The sequence below is a fragment of the Anomalospiza imberbis genome, chromosome 1 (genome assembly GCF_031753505.1).
Source record: "Anomalospiza imberbis isolate Cuckoo-Finch-1a 21T00152 chromosome 1, ASM3175350v1, whole genome shotgun sequence".
Classification (NCBI taxonomy): domain Eukaryota; kingdom Metazoa; phylum Chordata; class Aves; order Passeriformes; family Viduidae; genus Anomalospiza; species Anomalospiza imberbis.
Window position 1 is genome coordinate 21,625,662 of NC_089681.1, and position 19,382 is coordinate 21,645,043.

The following is a 19,382-nucleotide window of genomic DNA, read 5'->3' on the forward strand; positions in this document are numbered from 1 at the left end:
CTTGCAGAACTCTTGTTGTCAGCTGGTGTTTATTCCCCACTCTCCCTCTTATGTCTTTTGTGTTATATTTTTGAAGACTGTGTGTATTTGTAGGTAAGCCTTAACACTGAGCTATTTTAAAAAGTCAGATTAAAAAAAACAAACCAGGAGAAGAATTTTCAAGTAAACCATAAGCTTCATATTTGCCTCTTTTAATATTTATTCACACAGCCCTTTTATTTTTAGTGTCTAAAAATTATCAACTTCAAAGACTTTCTTTTTTTTTTCTTTATTTATTTTTACGCAATCTGTGGATGTTTAAGCCAAATGGACCAGGATAATAACTTCAGGATGTTCTGGAAACGCCACTTCTCATTTCTCACCTCTAACTGTTGTGATTTGTAATTTGATTAGTACTTTTACCATGCTTGATTTTTGGCATAGTAATTTCACATAGCATTTGGAAGGAGGAGAGACAACATGGTTAATAAAATAAGGAAATTTTAACACTAACTCTATTAACCAAACGTTATCATTAAAGAAGTCAACCCAATATATCTGCCAGAAGATCATGTTTCTTGCATTACTATAAGTATCAACACTTTAATTCCATATTTATGTTTGTGTTTGCTGAGCCTTTGCCCTGTTCTTAGGTTAGACTAGTAGCAACTTGAAGACTGCTCAGTCTATTCTAAGGGAACAATTGAGGAAAAGGATTTGGGGGCAAGGTAGGGAATACAGAGGTATGTGCACATAGGTTTGGTTTAGGAAGAAGGGCATTCATTCTAGAGGAGGAGACTGAGAGTGGGACAATGGTTAAGTGATTTGATTTATTTAATATTTGTATTTCTTTAATTGTTTAGAGCTTTAGGTGTTCAAGGTTTACTTAAAAGTTAATTAGGTTCAAAGAACCATTGAATTTGTTCTTTATTTCTTAGGTATATATAGTAAGTAACTACTTTTTTTAGAAATGCTTAATACTTTCTATTAAAGGTTAAAATGAACAATTTTCTAGACAGGAAGTTATATTACACAAGAATCTAAATATATGTCATTTATCTTTATAAAGATTTGGATTAGTTTTGTTTCTTGCTGTTGAATTACCAAATAAAGTAGGGGATGGTAGTAAACAATGCAGAATAAGTACTGCATGTGTCATAACACTTCAGAGTGCTAGTGTCATCACTGCACGTTACCTTTGCTAAATACCAATATCTCTAAAATGTCTCAATTAAAAAAAAGGTTTAAATGAATTTTTTTAAATTTATGGGAAAGTTATGATAGGCAGTGAGAGTATCTAGCTCACCTTCTGCTGTGGAGTGTGGCAGCAAAATCCAGAAATGTATGGGGTTTCATAGTTCTGAAAGTATTACTGAAAAAAGTACCTTTGAATGGAAAACAATACAGGAACTCAATTCTCAGTTTAAGAATCAGTTATTAAGTAACTTTTCCATTTGAGAAAATTTGCTAAAGAGTTGGCTTAGGTTTTCCAAAGAGTATAGAGGATACAGTAAATTGGTTCTGGTACAGGCATTGTTTGTTTTTAAAGGTGATATCTTTGATGTCTACAGTAGCCATTCAACAAGAAGCTTGAATGGAAAAAAAAACACCTTAAGTCCTATTTCACAATTTTAAACATTTTTCTCTTCTTTTGGTGTATTTAGAAGTTTCTTGGGGTTTTTCCCTTTCTAAATCCATGTCACAAATGTCTTCTGGAATCACATTTCTTGCTGAATTGGGTCTATCACAAATGTAATCTGGTGATTACAGAAGTAATCTATGCTCTGCTGTCTGAGTGAAATGTGTTCTCTGTGGTTGTCACTCCTATATCAGAGGTGGGGGGAGTGAGAAGCCAGACTTCTTATCTCTGGGTAAATGTATTCTCTATGGCAGTGATGGTTTTTTTTTGTTGTTTTTTTTTTTTTTTATTTCTTTAAAAATAAAATTAGCTTTATTCCTTGACACAAGGGAGAAATAAAGTAGTGATATGTTATTCTTTACCTTTGCATTAATAGAACACAAGGTATATGATAGCTATCTAAGAGTCTAATAATTTGGGTGAAAGGAATCAAAACACTTTAATTATGTGATTGCTTTATTGACAGAATTTAAGTATTTGGGGTAGGAGAGTGGCAGTAAAGAGTCCTTGTTCGAATGCTTTTTTCCCTCTATACTGTATCTCTCAATTAGTCTCCATCACATATCACAAAGCTATATGACTCTGAATTTTGATGAAACAGTAAAGGAGAACCTAAGTTCTCCATTAAAAAAACAAACACCCAACACAACACCAAACAAATGTGCCAGCACACAAACACTATCCCTACACCCCCAAAATGGCCCCTCACCCCATGTCTCTTCCAACAAAACAAAAAACTCAAACAGAAAGCATCTTGCAAGTATCAGGGAATCTAGGGATTTGTGTTTCTTGTTTCTACTGGGCTGAAATAATTATTGGAGACCTGAGGTCAGGTGCTAGCACAGATAAGGAGGACACAAAAGTACTTCTAGAGTAGAAATGACAATGATCAAGAGTATTCTAAAATGTCCTGCCCACAATTACTCTCCAGCTCAAGATTTCTTCTTACAACTGACAACTGATTGTTGGAAAGGGAGGAGTGAATTGTCTTTCCCTCTGGAACGTGGGGATAATGTTCAAGTTAATATTTGGGTTAGTATTGGGCTGCTGTAAATCTTATTTTTGCAATCCTCATGTCCCTTTAGACAGACATGATCTATATAGTGGGAGGAGTGGCATTGCCTACAAATGCCCAGGGAATTAATTCAGTTTTCTGACCATGATGGTTTGAGCCAGAGCTGTGGGTTTAAATTCCAAAATAGAATTATTGGAAGTAACCTTTTACTGCTGACAGATGTTGCTGCAAGAATTTTACTTCACAAATCTTTTTTTTTTTTTTGGAGCAGCAACCATAAACCTCAAGTGGTTTGTGAAAAGGAAATTGAAATTACTTAAGTCTCTGATCATTCTTTCCTTGGTGACAAGTATGGAAGAGCTTTGGCAAAAAATGGTTATAAATCTTTGGAATTGTTTATAGGCTAGGGAATCTTAGTATGTTTTTATCACTAACTAGCCAAAAATGATAAAAAAAATTGGTCATTAAATTAAGTAGCTCAACACTATATGTCAGCTCATTTTCCTATTCCATGTATTGGTTACTCTTTGAAACACCTTTGGCCTCCTTTGAGGCCATGCTGATGAATTTTAATACAAGAAGTAATTTCTTTTATTTCTATTTTCATAGGCACATGAAGAAATACAGCAGTGTCAGATTAGAAAGGCGCTCCTGGAGTCTAGTGCCAGGCTCTTATGTCAACTCATCAAGTTCTGCCTTAAAACTGGTTAGAATACTGTCCCATAGCCATGTTGGTGACCTACTCCAGATTGCTCTACTAGTCACTTAACTGGTTGCCTTTTTTTAGCATTGCTATTAAAATAGCTATTCTGTATATCGGATCCTTCCCTTAGACTTTTCTTCCCCAATATTATGATTGTTCTTTCACTGACAAAAATCCTCAGAATTTAGTCTCATCTCTTAAGACAATCCTACAACAGATGTTGTGTCTAACATCTCACTGTTTCCACTGGAATCTATTCTTTGATTCAATTCACACAGTATTCCAAGTGAAACTTCCTCAAGAACTAGAATAATGTTATGGTTTTCTTTTCTCTACAAGAAATACTTTGACCAACACATACTAAGATAAGCATTCCTTGTATAGGTCTTCTGCACAGTCACAGTTCAGTCACTTGGTGTAGTACTCCCACATTCTTCTCACAAATTTTGAAAAGATCCAGATTTTTTTCTATTAATTTCTACTGAACCTTAAGTGTGTAATCTCATATTTTGCTCTTCTAAGCTTCAGGCTTTTTTCTTTCTCTCCTTCAGTCTTGTGATGATTTAGTATTTGATGTGATTATGTTATATTTTTGCAGGTCCAAATTTTTTGTCTTTACTGAATCTTACAGGATTTTTTGATGCAAAATATCTAGCAGGTTCTGTTACCACTTGTCAGATGCCACAGCAGAACCTGACTGCTTTTTGGGAATGATGTGTTTATTTTTAGTTAAACAAAAACAAAGCTTGTTTTCACTTCCTTACTTTCTGAGCTCTGATTAGTTGAAATACCTATTAAAAAGAGACTTAACACATTCTTTCTCTTTGACAAACTTCTGGAGAGTGTTAGAACTTACCCAAACTTGTCAGAAGCCTAAATGCTAGGAAGACCTTATTGAGCTGGGTGCTAATGGATGAATAGTAATGAGACTAGCTCTTCAGCTGAAAATATTGATGGCATGACATTTTTAATGAACTTAGAAGCACTGTCAAGCACTCAAAGTTTCATGTAAAAGTAGACTTCTGACTTGAAGACTGGAGCTCAAGTGTTAAAAGCCCCTCTAATTTTCCTCCTCTGTGCTTAAACACTCATTCTGAAAGCAATTCTGCAACAGTGCTTGTGTCTTAATTCTGTAGGCCCATTTAATCTCTCTGTTGGAAAATGGCATGTGGAAACTATGCATGTATTTCAGCTGCTGCTATTCACTCTGGACTCATAGTGAAAAACCTATTTCCATAAACTTAAATATAGTGTCATGACTAGAACCAGCTGAAATGGTAGAAGGATAGTAACTGGGAAAAGAGGGTCAGCTAGTTGGAAAGCAGATAAACATAGTAATGCTTGGTAAAATTGTTGGAGCTGCAAGATTATTGCTGAGTTACTCAGCAGTTGTGCAGCAGTCTTCCACTTTAGCAAAAATGTTAATTATCATCCTAAAGTGCTGCTGGTGCCTAAATGGAGGACTCTCTCATGTTCACTGAACAGACAGTAAGGTTCCCAAAGTCCTGAACTGGGTGTAATACATTATTAAGGGCCTGAACAACACATCTCCCACAAGTGCTTTGTTCTGCCAGGACTCAGTACCACGGTACCCAGACTATATTTAGACCACTGGGCTACAAAATGAAGTTTTCCTCTGGTTTCAATACATCACATTTTCCTGGTGCACATTTTGGTAGATTAGATGCTCTGGAGATGGTGGCCATAGCAACATTTTTGGCTTTTAAAAATGAGTTCTTGTGTTGCAAACATTCTCTCCTTTTTTGAAAAGATTTGTACAAAAGCAGCACTCTCATGAATGTTGCAAGTTTAGTCTTCATTTTCCTTTATCCTTTTGCCCTTGTATTCTTTATTGTGATGTACAAAACCTACTACTGTGACGCAGATACCTTTCAGCATTTCTGCTGGAAGTGTTTCTGTTAAGAAAATGTTCAAGACTCTGTATAGGCATAATATGAGAAAGTACAATGAATCCCATTTTCTGCTCCAAATAGAAATGCTCACTGGGACACTGTTTAAGTTCCTGTTCTGGACTTTTTCCTTGGCTTAAATAATTCTCATAAAGTAGTCTAGGGAGAATGTCATCAAGACAGAATGGATACCAATAAAACTAATTCTTGCGATGTTTTGCTCAGTTAACTTACTTAATGTGAAACTATCTTAATGTTGAACTGCTTTCCTCCCTAAAAATAGCCTTTAATTTCAAATGCTGATAATGAAGTATCACAAGGGGGCACCAAAGGTTTTTCTTACAGAACAGAACTCTAGTTTTCCTTCCCTCTTTAACCCATACACATTAACTCAATGTTGCAAATGCAAAATATTTTGAATGGCTTAAAGCAGTGGTGGCCATAATTCCTGCCCCCAGGAGCTGCATACCAAAACCTACAAGAGGAGTGGGCATCCTGGGAAGCAATTCTGATGGTATTACTTCTCCGGGGCCTCCTTTACAAGGTGAAGCTCTGCTGGGCCCACAGCCATGCACTACGGCAACCAAGCAGGATCGTGGAATTACAGACTGGCCTGAACAGTGCCTCCTGGCTCAGTTCCTCTCGCAGCCACAGACTTGGATTATCCAGCGGTCTCCATGCCAGTCTAGAGTACAAAACTTAACTCTTTCACGCAAGTGTTGCAGATGAAACGTTTGAGAATTCGTAGTTTCAGGAGGTGAAAGCTCTGGACTTTATTCCCCAAGTAAATAAAATATATTTGATAATAAAATTCAATATGGATTTATGAAGTATGAATACTGTACAAGTGTCTCCTTTATAATGATTTTTAAATGACCATAGGAAAAACATGGTATGCATTTTATTCATACTTAATTGATGTTCTTAAGGCATAAGTAAACAAGAAAGGGAAAACATTTACTTTTTTAAACTCAGATTGGAAAAGTCTAAGTATTCCCCTGTAACATATTTGAAACTATGTCAGAATGACGACATTTTGATTTTATTTTATTTTTAGTCTGTTTAATGAAGACTGGGTGAGAATTTGGTAACTTAAATAGTTCTTTATTTTTCAACTAGGTACTCCTGGAGTCTAAGAGAGCAATAGGTAGACAGGAAAGCAAAAACCTACAAAAAAAGATGGCTGTAATTTTTTGGATGCTTTTCTGAAGCATTATTGAAATCTTAAGGAGCACTTCTAGTTATGGATTCTCATGCAATTCTCAGCACCTGTTCAGTAGACACTGCTGTGTTCTTGAAGTAGAGGTACATTAAATATTTTTCTTTTTTTTTTTTTTTTCTCCTGATTCTTTTTTCTGCTTGATCAGTCTCCCAGTCTATTTCATTCTAGACCTCTACAGCAGCCACAGCAATGTAACAAAAATATGGGAACTGGTAGTCAGTGAGATGTTTTGTCTCAAACAGCACTGCTGCTATCCAGATTTGATGATTTAGTAATATTTCACTTGGATAACTGAGCTGGGGAATCCTGGGTTTGGAGACTGCTGTTCACACCTGCTTGATAGCAAGAAAGGGAAGACATGAATGCGTTTAGTGTTTCTTGTTGGTATTTGACACCTACTGCCAGGAGATGATCTGCTAAAGGATGTTTGACATTATTGGCATATGCTATTGCTATGTGCTGGAGCTTCTTCATTATGCCTCTTGCACTGGACCTTTGGTGGACTGGAACACCTGTTAAGCCATGGTCAAGAAACTGACCTGTCATAAACCAAGCTGTGAGTAACCCCAGAAAAAAAAAAGTAATGAAATCTACTTGCACAACTAGAAGTAGGAAGTAGTTGTACATTTGAAAAGCTTAAGTTAGCGCCGCCAAAATGTATTCCAAACCATGACTCCAGTTTACATGGAAAATAGATAATAGACAATAACAATGCAATCTTTTGTACATAGTGCCAAAACTTTGGATATATCCCATGACAGTGAAATCTCTGTGAGAAATAACTGTCACAGTTTCTTCTGATCGGTATCTATGTTTCAGCTGAAAGATATGCTACATTAACTGTAGTAGGGCTGCTAGCAAAAAATTCTCTCTGCCTTGCTGTAGACTTATGCACCATGTCAATGTTTTTATCTTGTACATGGTTTGATAGCTGTGGCTCTAGTAATTTTTTCCTGATTTTCATTGTCTTTGCAGAATTACTTTATTTCTAGTAATAATTTCTAAATAATTTCCCTATTTCTATTTTTATTTCTAATAATTTTATTTCATAATCTTCCTAAATAGTTTTTTCAATTAAGTGTTAATTCTCCTTTCCAAAATTAGGAAAGGTAGTGTGAAATTCTCCTAAAGCTCTAGGAGTTATGCCTTAAGATACTAACAGAAATTTATGAAGAACTCAGATGACTGCAGGTGTGTATGCAGCAGGCATACACACTACCTGGCATGTAGGAGGAAGTAAGAGTACAAATGTATATCACAAATTGCTAAACGATCCTCCCAAATTCCAGTTCATCTTCCAGGTATGTCTCTGTATCCCCCTAATGTTTTTCAAGACCCATATTAAGCAAATGGAAATCAAACCTTAAAGCCTTTAAATTTGATAAGACAACTCTACATTGTCCTGCTAGAATAGGATTGGTATAGGAATCCTTGGGCCATTGGCAGCATGGACAAGTCAAGAAGTATTCTCCAGTGACTATCCAAATAAAGACTTCTGTAGAGGTAAAGCTCTTTGGATTTCCCTCTGAAAGTTTCCTCCAGTTAAAGGTTTCTAATGTTGATAGCCCAAAGCTAAGTCCCATTTCTTCCTTTACTGTACTGGAGTAATAGAATTGTTTAGGTTGAAAAAGCCCACTAAGATCATTGAGTACAGCCGTTAACCTGGCACTGCAAGTCCACCCCTAAACCATGTCCCTAAATGCCACATCCACAAGTCCTTTAAATACCTTCAGGGACAGTGACTCAACTACTTCTCTGTGTAGCCTGTTCTAGTGCTTCACAATCCTTTTGGTGAAGAATTTTTTCCTAATAGCCAATCTAAAACTCCTCTGGCACAACTTAAGGCCATTTCCTCTTGTCCTATTGCCTGATACCTGGGAGAAGAGATCGACCCCCAACTCACTACACACACCCTCCATTCAGGTAGTTGTAGAGGGTGATAAAGTTTCCCCTGAGCTTCCTTTGTTCCAGGCTAAACAACTCCAGCATCCTCTGCTGCTCCTCAAAGGACTTGTGCTCTAAACCACATCCCAGCTCCACTGCCCTTCTCTGGACACTCCAGCACTTCAATGTCCTTGCAGTGAGGGGCTCAGAACTGGATGCAGCACTTGAGGTGCGGCCTCACCAGTGCCGAGTACAGATGGACAATCACTGTGCTGCTCCTGCTGACCACACTATTCCTGATATAGGCCAGGATGCTATTGACCTCTGTCTCCTATTTTATTTTTAAGCAGTTGCTTTTAACCTAGACTATCTTCAGGAATATTATTTCTCTCCCTTTCCAATTCTTTTGACTGCTCATATTTCCAATAACAGTTTCCTCAGGTGTTTGCACTGATTTTTTTCTGACAGAATTGCATTAAACTGTGCCTGTAAACTGGGACTGTCAGATTCAACAGAGGCCGTACCATCATGACAGGCAGCCTCGGTGTTATTGCCAAAAGAATAATTTAAGGCATTTAAGGGCCAGCTATCTGGCACTGGACTTATGCTTCTCTCTTGCAATCTGACTCCCACTTTGGCACTTCTGCAGTCAATATTTAAATAGGTTTCCTAGCACCTGTTTTCAGTGCATGTGATTGCAGCTACCAGATGCAAAACTAAAATCTCTGTGGTAATCATCTGAAAAAGAAACTGTAGTTATGCTCAATTGAAGTCAGATTTCTGTAAAAATATTTGCATATTAAAGGTATCACAGCAAGAAATGCTCACTTATATGTGAGACAGGGTGTTTCTATGAAAAATCAATAGGTGTCCCTGAGTATCTCTCTAGAGCTGTATCTGCATTTTTGTTATGAGTATTTGCTACCTTTTGAATGAATAATTAATTATGTGAAAATTTGTGACTTCACTATGACCACTGCCAGGAATCAAGCACAAATTAGCACCTACAAACACAACTGTGCATTTGGATTTAGTAAAGCAATCCAGTTTATGTTTTGTATGTACCTGAGTTCCAAGGAAGCCTGTTCATCCAGCAAGCTGGCATAGCTTATACGTGTGGTTCTTTGCAGGCAAAGTTGTCTCAGAAGTTTTGATCTACTTTGCCTGGATAATATTTTAAAATCCTTACCTTGACAGACAAATGGCTGAAAGCATAAATTCCAGAGATTTGTGAAGGACAGATTAAAATCTTGACTGAAAGTTCAGCTGCCAAATGGTTCTTCATAAATAAGCAGAGGAGAGAAATGCCAGCAGGTATGAAGTGGACTAATTGATGTTTTCCTTCCATTTGTCTTCCAGTGCAACCTCTTCCTGTGATGGCCTTCTGATAGATTACCATTTTCTAAAATTTCTAACAATTTAAAGCCTACTTTTAGTGGTTTTTATTTCTTTTGTCTAATATTTTATGGGTATCTCCTTTTCTAGAACTTATTCCCCATCCTGCCAAGCCATTCATCTTTACTACAGGGTATGATGCTTTTTGGGATAGATCACAGCTTTGATTATATTTATGAAACATCCTGTAGGCCTGCAGGTCTGCTAAGCTAAATAATAAAAAAATAAAAATAAAATAAGAGCATGGAAAGAAAAATGTGAAAAAGGAGAAAAATGAGCTTAATCTTTATATCTCAGCTTGGCTAGCTGGTGAACTTTTAACTGGCAATGTAAAATCAGGACTGGAATGCACACACACAAGGTATTTGACCTGAATGTGTGTTGTTAACTAAGATAATTAAAAAGTGATGATGACTGCTAATAGATTCTCCATGAGAGAGTACAATGTATATTTTCTGATTAGCTTAATCCTAAATGTAATCTTTGAAGCACATTGAAACAGCACAACGACCTAACAGTTTTATGACAAAATATACCTGATGACAGAAGGATAGAAAAAGGACCTTGTTAAATGTTATTTTTTTAATTGACTCACTTCCAAAGTTCAGTTGTTTCTGAGCTGTCTTGTAGGTTCCACTTCTGATAAAAAAATAAAAGGGTCATTCATAATGTTTCTGTTTTTTCTTCAAAAGTTGCAAGCAATTAGGGAAGTTTAGGAGAAAATTATACACTGCAGACTATGTTTATACCTACATCAGAAAGAAAGAGGGGTAGGGGAAAATGAGTGGAGTGAACATTAGCTTAAACATTTAAAATCATATTAAGTAGTTTGGTTATGAGACAATCCAGGCCCATAATACAATGGAGTGCAATTCTTCTACCTGTTGGAAAGGTTTAACTTTGCATTTTATGGGCTGTTTTGCATATTTCTCTTACATATAGTAAAATTCTCTTATTTTAAATATACCTTTTTGAAATATTTCATAGTGACAATAGAGTATGTCCTGATACACAGCACTGGGAAATTCAGTGTTAACTTAATGTTTGTCATGTCTTATTGAATAGAGCGTGCATACAGAGAATGTAAGAACAGTTAATACTTCATCAGAATACTGATATTTAAATTGTCCATAGTTAACTTGTCTGAATCTTCATATTTTATTATTTACTTCTGTTGAATATGTTCTTCAGATATATATATATATGAAACATTTGCCTGAGATGTGTATCTTGAAGAACACTTATCCAGCTTATCTTTTAGGTCTTTGGAAATACTATTGTCCCCATAAGGAAGACCCCCTCCCCACCCCCTCAACCCAAACCATCCTTAAAAGCTAATCACACAGCCAACAATATTCCATTAAGACAATTAGAAGAAGTATTATTCTGGCAACTAGACCAGTGATTGTGTTTGGGCAGGCATCCCCCAGAGGGGGAATGCACATCTGGAGTAGAGGGTGCAAAATATCATGTGTTTCTAGGAGATGAAGCCATTTTCACTGCTTCTGTGGTAACAGATTTGGTTCTTGCTCATTATTAACACTCATCAGCTTCTGGACTTTAAGCTGCAGTACCCGGCCATGTGCATTTGTTCTGTTTTTACTTACCATGGATTCCACCAAAGTCATATATGAGTTAAAACATTTTTTCACAGCTGAGTGTTACAACTGGATATGCTACTCTGCTCTGTGAAAGGGGGCACAAATGATAGTTTTCTGGGAACGGCAAGGTCTTAGTGCCTTTTGGGCACTTACCGAGTCCGGCTGATGGATTAGGCTTCTCAAAGGAGCCCTTCATGTACCTTGCATCCACGACATCTTGTACAACTGATCCCAGTGGGATTTTGCCAAGCTACTAAAAGCAGCACTGGTCTGGAAACAAGCAGCGGCAGAGAACATTTGAGTGAACTTTCATGTCAAAAAATCCTGAAGGGTTTATGCAGTTCTAGGATAAGGTACATGCTAGGTAGGATGGTTTTCAGATCCCAATTGTGAAACACCTAAATCACTCTGAAATCTTCATATAGGACCCTGAATTCCTTCTACGCACACAGCTTTCGCTGACCCCACCAGAAACATGACTTTTTCTTACATGCTGGAGCCAAAGCAGAAACTAACATTCTAGGAGTGTTGCGTTTCACTCTGGCTACAAGAATCCTCAGATTTCTGCTTCTCAGGGATCTCCTTTGGGACTGTCCTCCCTGAGGGAGCACGGTGCCGGGCCGGCCGCTGCCCGGGCCGTGTTTGCAGCGCCATGGCAACGGCGCGGCGGTCACAGGCCCCGGCCAGGCCCGGCGGCCCCGGCGCTGCTCCGGCCGCTCCCCGGGATCTCACCGGCGCAGGAGCTGCTCCGGCCGCTCCCCGGGATCTCACCGGCGCAGGAGCTGCTCCCGGGATCTGACCTGCGCAGGAGCTGCTCCGGCCGCTCCCCGGGATCTCACCTGGGTAGGAGCTGCTCCGGCCGCTCCCCGGGATCTCACCTGGGCAGGAGCTACTCCCGGGATCTCACCTGGGCAGGAGCTGCTCCGGCCGCTCCCCGGGATCTCACCTGGGCAGGAGCTGCTCCGGCCGCTCCCCGGGATCTCACCGGCGCAGGAGCTGCTCCGGCCGCTCCCCGGGATCTCACCTGCGCAGGAGCTGCTCCCGGGATCTCACCTGGGCAGGAGCTGCTCCCGCCGCTCCCCGGGATCTCACCTGGGCAGGAGCTGCTCCCGGGATCTCACCTGGGCAGGAGCTGCTCCCGCCGCTCCCCTGAGCAGGTCTCACCCGAGAGAGTGCTCTCACGCTGATCTCAGCTGAGCAGGCCCGGCCGGGGCGGCTGCGGGTGCCGGAGCCAGGATGCGCTCCAAGAGGCTCACCACCGGTACGTCGCACGGTCCCCGCAGGGCTGGGCCGCTCCGTGCCGCCGGGGCTCGGGCCCCACGGTGGCGGCCTCAGGTACGGTGGCACCGAAGAGGGGCATTTTGAACTGACGGGTGTAAACTTGCCCGGCAGAACCCATCACTCCGAAGAGAGAACTTTACTCCCCTCAGATGGCATCACTAAAGATAGGATATTATCCTAGAATGAATGAGAGTTGATTATTCAGGAACACAATTGTATCTTTTTAATTTTATCACATGATTTGTAATATTTGCTGTTCAAAGCTTTGACAGTCTCATACAAATCTGTATTTTCACCAAGGTTCTAGTTATCAATTTTGCAGATGAAAGCTGACATGAAGTTAACTGATGTGTATAAGAAATAATAGATTTAAAAAATACTTGATTTATATTTAAATAATTCTTGTGATAGTTAATCTTTGCACGGGTCAACATTACAGCATATTCTTAGTTTATTTTGTTTCTTCAGACCAAGTTATTTTATTTCGGAATACCTAGGAGGGTTGTCATGCCTCACTACTTTTTGTTGTATTGTAGTTGAACCAGATTAACTGTACTGCTTGGATAACATATGATATTTATTATCTTCTTTTCAGAACCTCCGTGTATAACAGAAGAATTGTTAGTAAGTATGCGTATAAGTCTTGGTCATTATTTTCATCATGCAGCTATGAAGCCAAAAAAGCAAAAAAACCATTTTGGAAACCATTGTCTGTTTTCTCATTTCTTTTTTGTAAGTATAGATTACTGAGCAATTCCTTAAAATTTTGTCAGACAAAATACTTAATTTGAAAATAATTTAAAAAAAACCTAACAGGAGGCCATGGAGAATAAAAATGGAAATGAAAGTGAATTAGGATGAAGGAAGGAAACAAACAACTGGAAGATTCAACATGACAAGTTTAACAATCTCCTTACTTTGCCTTTGTTGCCCTTTGCTCATAGTTCATTGTAGGATTTCCCTGATGTTTTTCTTCTTGTTTGAAAGGTATATGCATTTGTCTGTTACCTCATAAGAAATGACATGTTTACTGCTGCAGCTCAGGTGATGTTTGCCTATTCCCTGCTTTGGATGCCTTTGTAGCTTAGTGCCTTTTGGGCACTTACCGTGTATTTTAAAGTATAAATGTGTTGATATTGCTTTTGGGAATCTCTAGATACTGTTTTTATTTATAGTGTTTATTACTATAAACAGAACAACAAAAGCACAAGTTTTGGACCAATTTAGCACACCTTTACCTTCAGTTGCAATTCTAAGGCAGATTTTTCTAGTCATAATTTAGACTGTGCTGCAGGAGAAATGACATAGAAAGAAATGAAACCAAATGCTTTCTGGCACAAAAATCTAAGCTATAGTATTGTACATGCAACTCCCTAACCTATAATATGCACATAAGAAAGTGCAACTGACTTCAAATAAAATAAGGCTGTCTGCAAAAATCTCTCCAAAAACCAGAGGAAAGTATATAATGATGCAGTAAGTAATAAAGCACACATTAATAAGATCATAAACATTTTATCTATTAATCAACCACTGTGTTTACATTTCTTGCTGTTTTATGGGACTACAGAGAATTATATCATTGGGAAATTAAATATTTGTTACCTGCATATTCCTAAAGAGCTTATACTTCAGCCAGTAATAAATTAATTGGTTTTAATGAGTCATTTGAAACAATAAAATATTTTCATCATGTATTATCATATCTAGTCCTATCTCGAGATTCATCCTTGTCAGTGTCAAACCAAACATGAGGCTGACAATAGCTTGTTTCTAATTAATTTTCCTAATTGTATTAACACGTGTAGAATTGATATTTCTGGATTTAATTGCCTATTGACATTAGTAAGAGGATTCTCTGTTGATTTCAAAATGGGTTAGATACGTTGGTAAATTCCTCTGTTTAAGCAGTGCCCAAACATCTCTAGGTCCATGGCACTGCAATTGCATTGGACCACGGGCCTGTGATCTGAATAAGGCATGAGAGCCTTGCTTTCAGCACTGGCAGCATTTTCTAGGAATGAGCTTGGGCTACCTTGCCTGTGCTGTATTAGTCACCACAGCAACCACAAGTGCTAAGGAATAAATGCTGGCAGACTAGGGCCAGACAAACACCATCAGGTCTAGTCCTGACTTGTCATGCATGTTATCTCAGATTTCTTCCTTATCTGAGCACAAGCTATCTGTATTTAGGTTAGACCACTGGGGTGTGGATCAAGATACTGCCTGCCTGTACACTGTGCCTAACCTCTCTTTAATGCTATTCCTCACTAGCACAATTCAGTGCTATCTACTGGAGAAAGAGAAAAAAGATTTGTGTTGCAACACCTTTGCTGCTATTGGCAAATACATTAAATTTAAGTTCATTCTCCTTGCCTTGCAAGGCTGAAATTATAGAATATCCAGCAAAATGAAACTAGTAAAATTATTTGTCTTCATTATACTGAAGACACATATCTGAAGACCAGTGGAATAATGTTCCAGTTTTACCCTCTGTTGAATTGAAATGGAATGGTGGAGATACTGAATCAGTAAAAGTAAGACTTGGAGCCGTACTTTTGGGTTTGTCAACAGCAAAAATATTCAGCTTCTAGTCTACAGTTTTTGTGTCATGTCAGCAGGATTTAAAATACAGGTGTCAGAAAGGATACAAAAACACGTGCAGATGGAGTCTTCATTTCTGATGAGGACAACAGGAAACCTCCCAGTTCTGTCAGATTCAAAGTATGGCATACACTGCTTGCTTGCTGAGCCAAATTATAGGTTAGTGTACTCCCTTTTAGTCCCCAAATATTCCCAAGCAGCAGTGTGAGAGCAGAAGGTAGCCCGAGTGAAATATTATACTCTCCTTCCCAAGTGCATGAGAGAAAGGTACAATGTGGGTAATTTTTAGACTGTTAGCTTATGCACATTTTTTCAAAAGTTTCAGCATCTAGAAGCTGTTTGGTTGATGGCTTTATCTGTAAATTCATTGGTAAAGGATTCACCTTCATGTGTGCATTTTAAATTGCTAAGGACCTTGGCAGTGTGCAATGGCTAGAATGTAACAGTGATTAAATGACTATATTCTCAAAAATGGGAAATAATATTTTGCAAAATCTTCCATGTCATATCTCATGGAAAAAAATATTGTTTCAGGCAATGGTGCATTTAAATATTAGTTCAGATTATTACATGCCATGCTTTGTGGTTTTATCTCTCTACAGGAAGAATGCTTAGCCACAGATGATATGCTTGTGGATTTCTTTAATGAATTTTTGAGTCTTCCGGTAAGTACCTTTCAGAAATCCCTTGCAAAATACAAGAAAAGCCTTACTAAGATTAAGAGTAACTTAATCCATCTTGGAAAATGTTATGTTTTGCCATATATCTGTATTTTAATGGTAGCAACCCTTACTGCTCTGTGCTGCTCCAACCCTTACTGCTCCAGTGCTCAGTGTTATTATCAGTAAGTATAGCCCAGTTATCTGGACTTCTGGGGACAGATGTCCTCTTGCTAATTTACAGAATCACAGAATGGGTCATGTTGGAAGGGAGCACAGTGGGTCATCTGATCCAACCTCCCCGCTCAAGCACGTGGCACAGGATTGTGTCCAGATGGTTCTTGAATATCTCCAGTGAGGGGGACCCCACCACCTCTCTGGGCAGCCTGTTCCAGTGCTCAGTCACCCACACAGTAAAGGAGTTCTTCCTTGTGTTCAGGTGGAGTTTCCCGTGCATCACTCTCTGCTTGTTGCCTCTTACCCTATTGCTCGGCACCACTGAGCAGACCCTGGCATCATCCTTCCTTCATTTACTGATAGACATTGATAAGGACCCCCCTTGTTTATCTCTCATTGAGGCTGAACTTGCCCAGCTCCTTCAGCCTTTCCTCATAAGAGAGTTGCTCCAGTTCTTTAATCACTTTTGTAGCCCTCTGCTGGACTGCTCAAGGAGCTCCATGTCTCCCATGTACTGAAGAGCCCTTGACCTGCTGACAGTCCTCTTCCTAATGTACACCAGGCCTTCTTGGCCACAGGGACACACTGCTGGCTCATGGAAAGCTTGTTGTCCACTAAGATCCCTAGGTTATTTATGTATTTAAACTGACAAAATTAATAACGTATGTATTTAAATAACAGTGCACTAAAATAATATGAATAGGACATGAAAAAAGACACATAAATACTTTCTTAAAAGGTGTCCACTTCTATTACAGTGTCACAAAATGATGACATAACAAATGTTTGTCCTTTTACAGTTTTCTGGCAATGTATTCAGTGATTAATTAACATTTTAGCTCAAGAAACAAATCTTTCTCCTCATGGTTCAGAAGGTTTTGAAGTTGGCACTTCCCTCCTCTTCCTCTCCCATTTGCAGCTAGAAGGATGCAGCCTTACACTGTATTCTGTGTGCTGGTCCAGTTATAGTTAGACCATCAGTTAGACCTACAGTTAGACCTTGTATTTAACCAGTTCTCCTGTATTTTGCTCCTTTTCCCTATCAACTAGCCTAGTTCCCCACACTCTATTGAGAGTCACATGTACAGTCCTGCTCCTTCAATGTGGCAGCCTCATCCAACTTCATCTTAGTAGTCTTGGCCCTGACACCTTACACTCAAATCCCTTGTCAGGTGGCACAGGTCTTTCCACAGGGTCACTTGTGGCTCCCACCTGATGTGCTACAGAGTTGTCCCACAGCCTGTTCCCTTCCTAAGGCACTGCAGTCCAACAGGCTACACCTCAAGAACATATATCCACTCTACAGCTTGCTTGGTAGGAACCACTGCCAGCATGAGGAGAGAGCAGAATATTTCTTGATGCTTCTTGGACCTCAAAGGAATGACAAAGTGGCTAGGTGAAGTCATTAATGAAAAAAGTTCAGTTGTGATTCATAACTGAATGATTTGGCTTACTTAATTGAACCAGACATAGCTGTCTCTAAGCCACATCATAGATTTGTGTAAATATACTCATGGAAATTGCACTGCTAAGGATGGTAGAATGGACTCCTCATTCCAATTTTTAATCCTAAAATAGAATCTGGAAGTATTAACTCTGTGTCAGAGTGTGAGTTTTGTGCACAGCATCGATACTGACTTCTTCCAGGAGCTCAGTCTTTATGTGCTTTCACCACACTGCAAGATTCTGAAGAGAGACAAAGCTAGAGAGACACAGGTGATACAAAACATGTGGTAAGAGGGCTGTTTTTTTTTCTTTCCCCAACACCTCAACTCCACCAACCCCTGCCCCACAGCTGCCTTAGGATATCTGCGTAAATCCAAGCCTAAGTACTTAGGTTTTAAACCCAGGCCTCCTCCCATGTGCCAGATTGTTCTTAGCACAGGAATACCATCTGCCATGCCATCTGCTTATTTGGAAACAATGCTTCAAGTTTTCTCCAAATTGCAGAGGATGAAGAGGGTAAGAAGTTCAGCCTTTTTAGTCTCTTGATCTCCTTGGACATACACAAATTTCAGGACATCTGTTAGAGGCCAAAATTCTCCTTGGCCTCAGAGGGCTCCTCAGCCCACAGTCCTGGCGCAGCTCAGCAGCTCTGGACTGCAGCAATTGTCCAGGCACTCCTGGCGGCTCTGGAAGCCCACAGAAAATAGTTCACAGTCACTCCTGAATAAACACTGTTTTATGGTGGTAATCTTGGTAGGTTTCTAAGATGATGCATGGTCTTTCTTCCACATATTTATATATCTTCATGAAAACAGATGCTCTATTAGCTATTTTAAACTGTAATGTTCTCATAATTGGTTTTATTTTCTCTTTGATCTTTTCCTAAAGATTTATCCTCTTCAGGATTAAGTTTTGTTAATGCCTGGAGTTCTGTGGTTTGAATACCTTACATTCCTAATTTCCCTCTCCTTCTCAGAAGGTTTCTACTAAAACAGTGCATTGACATTTCCATTGCTTTATTCTTGTGCTTATACACTGTTGCCTGGGAACAGTATTACCCAGGTGTGCTAGTAGTTAGGCAACAAGTTAAACTGCAAATATTGTGAGACTTGATACAAGAAGTGAGGGGGAGCATATGCTTATTTTAAGGGACTGCTTCTGCATTGATTTATAATACACCATTAGCATATGGAAAATTGTATCACTGGGGTCTTGCTATAACAGCAGCAGATTTTAATGTGTTTTTTTTTTTTTTTTTTTGCTTTGATTTACATTGTATCCCTTAAGTGATCCTCTTTTTACAATGACATTCAATGTAATCTGACATAAATATCTAGGTACTCCAAAGAGCTATATACTGTAATAAAGTGTAATTTACAGAAAGTATTTCTGAAATACATAATACAAAAAACCTCAGGAGGGCACTTTTTGCCAGTAGTACAGTGATTTCACAGTAGCAGAAACCAATTACATGACACACAAATGAGTTACACCTTCCTTAGTAACTAATGTAAAAGAAAAGATTTAAGAGAAACATTGGCCTGGACACATTTCCAGTTCTAGGAGTTCACGCCAGAATTTGAATCTCTGATCCATGTATTAAAATCATCCAAGGATATGTTTAGTCAGGAATAAAAATTCAGAAGTCAGAAATTGTCATCCAGCTCAGTGTTGAAGGCAAGTGCAGTAATGTCAACTTGTTTCTCCTGCGCTCTACAAGCTGCATGCTACTCATTCCATCCCAAGTCCATGCTGGGTCTTACCTGTCATTTTCCAGTTACCAGTGATCCTGAGGAAGGCACACTCCTTCTCTTTGCAACCTCAAGGAGTTGCACTAGAGACAAAAGTGCTACCTTCTGCTTCAGTT

General features: G+C 39.0%; 1 protein-coding gene and 1 long non-coding RNA gene across 4 annotated transcripts in view; both read left to right on the top strand.

The window, feature by feature from the left end:
• Positions 1-2,521: 2,521 nt before the first annotated feature.
• Positions 2,522-4,266, top strand: LOC137470464 (uncharacterized). Its single transcript, XR_010997074.1, has 2 exons — positions 2,522-2,650; positions 3,243-4,266. It is a non-coding gene; the product is annotated as an uncharacterized lncRNA (long non-coding RNA).
• Positions 4,267-12,572: 8,306 nt separating this feature from the next.
• RGS22 (regulator of G protein signaling 22) overlaps positions 12,573-19,382 on the top strand; it is a 60,683-nt gene continuing 53,873 nt past the window's right edge. For 2 of the 3 annotated variants that reach the window (XM_068183939.1, XM_068183949.1), the window contains exons 1-2: positions 13,185-13,253; positions 15,836-15,898. In XM_068183939.1, the coding sequence (XP_068040040.1) occupies positions 13,200-13,253; positions 15,836-15,898 (117 nt within the window). In that variant the 5' untranslated portion in view covers positions 13,185-13,199. Of the gene's footprint in view, positions 12,610-13,184; positions 13,254-15,835; positions 15,899-19,382 lie in introns of those variants that run through there. The other variant, XM_068183928.1, reaches the window with a different exon arrangement.